Genomic DNA, 9,660 nt, shown 5'->3' with positions numbered 1-9,660 from the left:
TTTGGAGTTGTTCCAAATTTACGCTTTCTCTCTGCGTCAATTAGCCTCACGATCCCAAGAACCTTCCTCAATTCGAATGTGTTTTATCAAATAATCCACAGTCAAGTTCTCGGTCGTGTGGAGAATTTTGTTTCGATAAACAATCCAAGTTGAAGGCAATTTTAAAATAAATGCAGCAACTTAAAGAGGTTTAGAAATTTCTATCACACGGTCTTTGAGTTTGGCAACATTGATTTGAAGTTCCTCCACTTGCTTAGAGACGGATTTTCATTAATCATGATAAATTCAAAATATTTTAAAGCAGTAAATCTATCAATACCTTGTTTTTAGTATTGTATCTGGTCTCCAAGACATTCTAAATGTCTTTAGGATTTGTGTATGATCGAAAAATTTCATATAGACGATCTGACAGAGCATTAATAATTCTTCCTTGGCACCTCCTTTCATCATTCTCATGCCTTTTTCTTGTAGCCTTGATTTCATCAAAACATTATCCTATAAAGTAGGAATAGCGAGCAAGTTGGGATCCAAGATGTAGAAAATACATAGTTCAGATGAAAGAATGATCATATTCTCTTTCCGATGGATGAAATAAATTCCATCATAAGGATCAATTCGCAATCTTACCACTTGATTCTTTCTTTCTGTTGATCCATATTGTTGTGATGAACAACGTGTGATTTGGTCTTATTTATAGACAATCAAACAACTCATTTGTTAGAAATAGGTACTTTATCAGGCCACTTTTTATGATCGACCATCACTTCTCTTCACGTCAATAATCACTTCTTTTCATATCCAACAATCACTTCTTTTCCACGTCCAATTTAATCTATTCTCTTAATAATTTATAGCTAAAAACTATTTAAATATTGGCTTGTCTATCTTAGTTAGCAGTGGAACCGATTGCATGAAATGATTCGTCAAAGTAGATGGTATCGAAGTAAGAAGGCCCGAGTTGCAGGGAATTAAGGAGAAAGTTGTGGATCATTGGAAATTTTCCTAGCCAAAGTTTGGGAGCACAGTTGTGGGATAGTCTGGATTTTCTAACGAAAGGAGAGCTCCATCCACATGATCCCTGAAACCGAAATTGTCTTTAGACATTGCAATGTAATTGTGTTTTTCTAGGAGGATCAAAATTAGGGGTGTCTATGGTTCGGTTCGGTTCGGATTTTCTAAAAATCCAAACCGAACCGAACCATTAGGATGTGTGTATATTTTGATCCGAACCGAGTTGCAAACCGAATATGACCCGAACCAAAAATTCGGTTTGGTTCAGTTCGGTTCGGTTCGGCTCAAATCAGATCGGATTTCGGTTTTCTCTCTCTTTTTTGGCGAGTGGGATGAAATAGGGTTTTTCCTTCGACTGCTTCCCCTTCGTCCCCCATCGACGGAACCATGGAGGCGTCAAGCATTCCTCTCCTGAGTCCTTATGACGCCCTAGAACGTCACATGTGACACGTGTCCATTAATATTATTAAAAATTTGGCCAGCGGAAGTCAAAGTCTGAACATGTTTTAAAAGTGAATATCACACAAGTTTAGTCAAAATACTTTTTGCTTCTTATTAACAACACTTGATAGATTTACAAGCCCAAACAAAACATCAAATAAGTACAAAAAAACAAAAGTTTGGGTAGGTCAAGGTTGCCTATCTCCATGCTATAATCCACTCCAAAAGACTACTTGTACAAAAGTAGACTTTACAACGAGCTGTAGGTGTCGCCGCCTTCATATCAATCAAAATCCCGCAACGGCCCAATCAAGTCGCCATTGAGGTTCATATACCATGCTATAAAACCGATGAGGAACTCACTCCGGAAGCCCCACATCAACCCATATAGTTGATATACATCTAGTATAAATTATATCCGTTCCCGTGAAAAGCATATCAACGTTATGGCACTCATAGTGTCTAGGAAAACCAGCAAGCATTGGCAGCAGATTGTCCAATCCTATACGTCTGAAAAATAAAGGAATGAGCCGAGGCTCAGTAAATGAAATTTCTAGTTTTAAGTTAGGAAAACCAGCTTCCCACTTCATATGGCACAAATAACATACATGCATAACAACAGTATGCATAGAATTTGAATGAATGTTATACCTTTTCCATCTAGATATGCCACACAAATCAAATCACTTAATTATTCCACAATATTTTCATTCAGACGTAAGCATATGGTAAATAACACTCATATTCATACGTTAAGTTTATTACTTCTCCTCCCGAATACTCTCGGGGCATCCCGGACCACACAGCGGGGCATTCCGAAACTCCCGGGGCATTCTGTACCACACAGCAGGGCATCCCAAAACTTGGGGCATCATCACCTTTTGATTTATGGGTGACAAAAAATATTTTCCATGCAAACCATAACCATATTCATAAGCATTTATACGCATTTCATTATACACATTCACCTTTTTGCTCCACCACATATTCCTCAAGTACGAAGTCTTGACCAAACAAATAAGTATGAAGCAATACGGGTTCAGACTCAAAGGCGAAAGCCTACTCAAGTTCAGAAAGTACACATATATTTAGACTTTGAAAATAAAGTCTACTCGGGTTCAGAAATACATACGTTCAAACTTTGAAAATAAAGTCTACTCAAGTTCAGAAATACATACGTTCAGACTTTGAAAATAAAGTCTACTCGGGTTTAGAAATACATATGTCTAGACTTTGAAAGCAAGTTCTGGACAGTTTTAAAAAGAGGCTTGTTCAGATTCTGACCGTAAAATCTGTGTAGTTTTAAAAGTAGTCAGAACCAAAATTTGAGGCTAAAATCTGCTCAGTTTAGAAGTAAATAGAATCATAATTTGAGTTTAAAATCTGTTCAGCTCAAAAGTAAACAGAATCAGAATTTGAGTTCAAAATCTGTTCAGCTTAGAAGTAAACAGAATCATCATTTACACTCACCTAATATACTCCACTTTGAGTAAAACGATGTTCTACCCTTTTAAACATACATAAAACTAGCAACACTTATTCCACAATTATCTCAAAGATGACATTTACACGTTCAGATTTAACCATTGCACTTGCCGATTTTCAACACACTTTAAAGAAATAAATCACATCCATTTGAACATGTACAGAACCAACAAAGCAGATCCAACCATCATCATCATATCTTCACTATTATGACACATCAGAATAGCATTTCTCAAGCAACCAAGTTAAAAATTGTCAAGTAGATGTAACTAGCTTAACTCTAGAGTCTTCACTTACCTTGCCTAAAATCTGAACACCCAAAACCAACTTATAGATTTCAGATTGGGTGTTGATGAAGGTAAAAACTCTTTGAAGATTGACGGTGAAAAAGAGTTACCGTCTGGGGATGAGAATTCCTTCGGTGTTACCTAGATAAAATGAAACAGAGGGGTAGACATTGAGGTGGACAAATACATTACACTCACAGGTGGCACTTCCTCTTTCCATCACGGCCAGGTGTAATAAATCAAGGGATGATTACGGAAGAGTAATGGCTAAGGAAAATGATTATCTATGACTAGTTGTCAAACTAGAACAAGAAGCTTGGCTTAAGAGGACAAGTGGCATGCGACCAAGCTTACTCCTTCATAAGCCACGTGAGAGGAGAGTCTGAAGAGATGTTTTGGTGAGAATACCCCCCCCCCCCCCCCCTTTTAACACCACTTAGAACTTAATAAAATGGTTAACACTACTTTACCAAAAAATTAACCAATAATATTACCACTAATTACCAAGACAACGGTAAATTAATTAATACCGCACTACTATTAACGTACACAACAACGTTTAAAAATTCTAAATACGTCGAGCTCAGAACGATTACGTTCTAGAATTCGCGCCTCGCAATTTATGGTCCAACAACGATTTTTACGCGTCCGCACAAAAACTAAACTAAATAATTATCAAACATAGAAAATTTTCAACGTCACTTTCTTATTATTACGAAATTTTCGGATGTCACAATCCTGACCACCACCACCGCAGACAAATTTGACCCATCACCTCCGACAATCGTCTCACCGTTGAGCTCTGCCATGCCACTCTTGCTCCCGCCGCCACCACAACAATGGAGCCCCTCTCTCGGCCACCCACAACACATGAAAACTCAACGCCACAATAGCACCACCTCTCGGCCGCCTGCTACACAGGACCTCGACATGTCGTTGTCTCCTTCGATTTGGTGGAGTCGCCTCCAGATCTGGATGCTCGATGGGTCATGGAGGCTATGTTCTTGAGTTCAAGGTTGCTATCTTGCTTCCTCCTCTAGGCGCTGCTTCAGGCATAATTGCTCAAAGGAATGTCTCGGGACAAACTTGAACTCTGGAAACAAAAACCAAGGGAAAAGGAAGAGAAGAGAGGAGCCTAAAAGAGACAAGCTAGAATCGGAGATGAGGACGAAGAGAGACACAGACGTTATAAAAAACCGAATGTATATCGGTTACCTGAACTGAATCAATCCGATCCGAATGGAACCGAAAAAAAAAACAGTTTATTTTCTCATAACCCGAACTGAAATAAAACTGAACCGAAAAATTCAGAATTTTCGGTTTAGTTTGGTTTGGTTTCGGTTTCGGTTTGGGTTTCGGTTCTTGACATGATCCCTGGGAGAAAGTTGTGGGATCATTGGAAATTTTCCCGGCCAAAGTTTGGGAGCACAGTTGTGGGATAGTCTGGATTTTCTAACGAAAGGAGCTCTCCATGCACATGATCCCTGAAACTGAAATTATCTTTAGACATTGCAATGTAATTGTGTTTTTCTAGGAGGATCAAAATGCATATCTTTACACTCGTCGTTATCTATGGAGATGTTACGTTTGTAGGAATGAATCTTCTCGTCGTTTGAATGACAGAGATTAGGACCAAAGAAAAGACCAGCGGTTGTGTCAATGTTTTAAAATCTAAAGTGCATAGAATCAAAACGTGATTTAACTAATAGTGACATGTGAGGCCCGTGCGGCGGCCAAATTCAGAAGACCAAAAGCCGCCCTTGTTCTGACCCGTGATAGGCGTCGGCTCGGCGGTGCCTAACGGCGGCCAAAAGAGACAAGAAGGATTAATCCTGTTTGACTAATCTCGCCGGCCCTGGATTTACTGCTTAACTTTTTGTCACTCCTAAGATTAGCGACGAGCACAACAAATTGTTAGCAAGTAAGTGGCAAATATCTTATTCGATTCTTGGACAAGCGATGTACAAATTCTTTTGGTGGTTGAGCATTTTAAGGGAGACGCAAGCTATGTACAAATTGTCCACACACATGCACATTTGCCTAATACCTATACAATATAGCTATATGAATTTGTACATTCACACACTGGAAACCAGGAGGAAGAAAACAAGATAAGATTTGGAAATGGATTCAATCTCACCCATTATATGATCAACTTCGTGTGTCGCAAGTGATTTAGGTCACCGGTCGGTGCTATGAGTCGGCTTCAGGTAATGCGAGTCGGAGAACTGTGCTCGTTAGCCTTCTACGCCACCGGCTTATCCAGTAATCGATCATCCTCTCGACGAGATTTTAATATGCAAAATTTGACACCTACCCATATTTTGTTTAGCAACGGGAGGAGGGAAGACCTTTTCTGATCAAGCTGGGTTTTGAGTATATTGTGAGATCTTCTAAAAATTGATTTGGTCTGTTTTGTTTGTCTAAGAATGAGTCGTCCACAAGGGTTTCTTAAATGTCGCTTTCTTCCAAAGACATATATGCTAACGAGCCTATGTAATCGTAAATGCGTGCACACCTTCTTCGGAGATCCAATATATCTTTTACGTCCACACATTGAGTTTATTAGACTCGATTGAAATTAATATACGGTTAATTGCAAAAAAAAAAAAAACGTTTTATAGACATAGTGCTAAATAGCGGACTGTCTATCATCTTTAGCACTATAACCAGAAAATTTACTCGGGTCCCGCCAAGACTTAAATTATACGACAAAGCAAGAAAAGTTGCCATTTGTACACATACCCCTCATTAACTCATGACATAATGTGTGACGTTCACTGAATAATTCTTCAGCCTAACACATCGAGATGAAGATCGTGCATTGACAAAGTCTTTTAATCGAGATGAAAGGTGAATGATGATAGTTACAATGCATCATAAGTCATCGTCGGGTCGAGATCATATAATCGATCTGCTGATGAACTCGCCACCGATGATGGGAGGCGGTATTTTACTGCAGTCAAAGCCCAAATCGATATTTACTACAAGAACGCGTTTAACCTCGAACTCAACGTGGACTTCGACCACCACCTTCCTTGCACTTTCGTGGTACCTAATATTTTATGAAAGATGATGGTACGAATTGAGAACATTGACCGACTCGCACGTTCAACTGACCCCTATAAATATATCTCAACTCATTCGACTCCTGCTCAGCAAGAGCTAGCAAAGAAAACAATCAAGTCTCTTGTGTTCTTCACCCGCAACACATTTCCAACATCATTCATGGCCATCTCTCTCACTTCAGCCCTGAAAACCTCCCAGCTCTCTCTCTCTCCATCTCACTCGCTCTTCACAACACAAAGGCCGCGACCCAGGATCGCCATCTCATGCCAATCATCATCATCATCATCAGCGACCAGGTCGGTACGTGAAAATGGCTCCAACTACTACGAGCTGCTTTCACTGAACCCTAGCAACACGAGCGCCGATGACGTCAAGAGAGCGTACAGATCGCTGGCGCGCCAGTATCACCCGGACGCGTGCCGCGACCCGTCGATGAAAGAAGAGTCGACGAGGATGTTCCTCCGGCTTCACGAGGCTTACGAGACGCTGTCTGACCCCAGGTCGCGCCAAGTATATAACTGCGAACTTGGCCTGAGCTCGACCGTATCTTGGACATCGCCATGCAGTGCCGTCGATGGTAATAGTTTATTTACGAGCGATGATCAGGAGATGTTGAGGAGTAGGTGGCAAGATCAGATCGTTGAGCTGAAGAGGAGGTCAAACAATCGGATGGCTCAGAAGAACGGGTCGTGGGCCGCGCAAAAACGCGCTCACAACCTCCGGAGAGATTAAGAAACCTGCTCAACCAAAATGAAGGATTAAAAAAGAAAATAAAAAGAGAGAGAAGGAGAAGAAAGTATATGATTTGTTTTTGCTATCAGCCCCTCTGATTATTCATAATTATGTAAGACGCGTCTTTGACAATTCATCGATTCAGATTCAATTATTCTTTTGTAATTCGGGTTACACTAACTTAATTTATTTATCAAATTGCAATTTTTTTTGTTGATAGTTTTGTTTGTTGGTTGGTTGGTTCCTGAAATCCAGCTGTACATATGATGAACATCTATGATCTTTCGTTTTCTGTGTTGATAGATGAATGTGCCCTGAGTAGTCTGGTGCGTACAATAAGTCTGTAAGCTCACATTTGTATCTTTATAACCATGAAAAGCATTCCATAAATGGCAGAATTCTATTCTCCCGTATCAAAATAAACGAATTTTTCTTCGTGCCGGTAAATTTAAACAGTTTTAGAAAATTGCCAACTTTTCTTAATAGTGTGCAAATGTATATGGTTCAAATTTACTAATTTTTATATGAAATTATTAATCTAAATTAAAGTGATTTTATCAATTATTGTCAGATTGAATTACCAATTAGATTTTGGTAATTACCTTTCATTCGAGTCACTTGCCAATATCTTTTCATATTAACCAACTTTATCTATTATATAATATAGGTTATCAACTCTCATTTGAGTTAGTTACCAACGTTTATTTAGTAATTTGATTTACTAACTTTTCTCTCAGTAAATTAGGGAAAAGTGTCAGAAAAGTCATATACCTTTTGCATTTGTGTCAATTTAGTTCTAAACATTTTTCTATGCCAATTGAGTCCTAAATCTTTTGTCTTTGGGCCAATTTAGTCTTTCTGGCTAATTTTAGCTCGATTTTGCTAACGTGGATGCCGGCTAGCTTACGCGGCATTGCCAGCAATGACGTGGACAACTTTTAATAATATTTTTTTATTTTTTTATCTCTTGAATTTTTATTTCTTTTATTTCTTTTTTTTTTTCCTTTCTTCTTCCTCCAGCCGGCCTCTGGCGAGCCCTGCCAGCCACTAGCAAGGCTTGCCCTCGCCAGCGGCTAGGCGAGGCTCTCCCTCGCCGAATCTAGCGAGGGTTGAGCCTCGTCGGCCAGTGCAAGGCTCACTAGAGGCTGGGCGAGGCTCGCCCTCATCGGATTTGGCGAGAGTCGAGCCTCGCCGGCCAGCGCAAGGCTCGCTGGAGGCTAGGGGGCTTTTGGCGAGCCCCGCTGGCCACTAGCGAGGCTTGACCCTCGCTAGATCCGACAAGGGTGAGCCTTGCCCAAGCCAGCGCGAGGCTCGAGCCCTCGTCGGGGCTCGCCCTCGTGTAGGCAGGGGTCGGCCTTGCCTAGGCTAGTTCTGGCGAGGCCGACCCTCGCGCAAGCCAAGGCGGCCTCGCTAAGCATCGCTCGGCCCAAGGCAACACCTGGCGAGGCCGCCATGGCCTGCCCAAGGGCCGGCCTCTCCAGATCTGGCGAGGGGAGCCCTCGTCGAGGCTCGCCCAGGCCACGCCGATCCTCGCCTGGCCATGGCCGGTGGTCGATAGTCGGTCACCGGCAAAGGAAAGAGGCGAAAGAAAAAAAAAAAGAAAGAAAGAAAAAAGAAAAAAATCAAATAATAATTAAAAATTATTAAAATATTATTAAAAATTGTCCACGTCAGCGCAGGCGGTGCCACGTAGGCCGACTGATGTTCATGTCAGCAAAATCCGGCCAAAATTAGTCAGAATGATTGAATTGACACTAGTTCAAAAGACTTAGAACTAAATTGACACTAAAAAAAGGTTTAGGATTTTTCTGACACTTTTCCCCCGTACATTATCACATAGTATTTCATTACACTTTATTAGACGTAATATTATCTTAAAATTCAAAAGAACCTGCACCAAGAAGTTTAAACTAGCAACTAGAGCTAAGGAAAGAAAAGGTTGGTCATCAAACTTTGACCTTTCAAAATCATGATATTGCATCCGCTCCACTCAAACTAAAGTTGTGAACCTAAGGGTTTCACATTCTCTCTAAGCATACTATAAGCTACATAGCACATACTTTCTGTGATTTTCCTTCATTTTCTTAGTTGACACTAGTTATCGAGACTTAGAATTGCAAGAGACCATCTGATGCAACCGTTACATGCATCACATGCCATCACTTAGAATCATGGATTTCAATTTTCAAAAAAGTATTTTCCTATTTACTGGGGCACACCATTCTCTTGAAAAGTGATTGGCTTATTTCACCAAGTCAGGAATGAAACTGATTGCATGAAATGACTTCTCAAGTATATGGTATCGAAGTAAGAAATTCCATATCGCCGGTAACTAGAACAAAGTTGATGATCATTGATAATTTTCCGAGCGAAAGTTTGGGAGCACAGTTATGGGAGAGTATGGATTTTTCTAGAAGATGGAGCTATCCATCCACATGATCCACGAAAGCGAAAATGTCTAAGACACTGCAATCTACTTGTGTTTTTCTAGTGGGATCATAGTGTATATCCATATCTTCGTCGTTGTCTATGGAGATGTTATGTTTGTCTGAATGAATCTTCCTATCGTTGGAATTGATTATTGCAGACTTTTTGATATCCTTGAATGAACAATGTATATACAAAAAGATTGGGA

The 9,660-nt window shown here is 40.3% G+C and overlaps 1 protein-coding gene across 1 annotated transcript; it reads left to right on the top strand.

Moving 5' to 3' along the window:
• The first annotated feature begins 6,452 nt into the window (after positions 1–6,452).
• On the top strand, positions 6,453–7,025 carry LOC115679771 (chaperone protein dnaJ 20, chloroplastic-like). The gene has a single exon (XM_030603473.2). The coding sequence runs from the start codon at positions 6,453–6,455 to the stop codon at positions 7,023–7,025; it is 573 nt and encodes a 190-aa protein (XP_030459333.1).
• The last annotated feature ends 2,635 nt before the right edge of the window (positions 7,026–9,660 follow it).

This window comes from Syzygium oleosum, unplaced genomic scaffold, assembly GCF_021117445.2.
Source record: "Syzygium oleosum isolate NSW1041296 unplaced genomic scaffold, Sole_v2.1 Sole_v2.52, whole genome shotgun sequence".
Lineage (NCBI taxonomy): Eukaryota > Viridiplantae > Streptophyta > Magnoliopsida > Myrtales > Myrtaceae > Syzygium > Syzygium oleosum.
The sequence above is the reverse complement of the archived record's forward strand: the minus strand, read 5'-3'. Positions and strand labels throughout refer to the sequence as shown.

Bases quoted from the DNA above. Each gene is read 5' to 3' on its own strand.
- LOC115679771 (XM_030603473.2), top strand. From the start codon at position 6,453: ATGGCCATCTCTCTCACTTCAGCCCTGAAAACCTCCCAGCTCTCTCTC.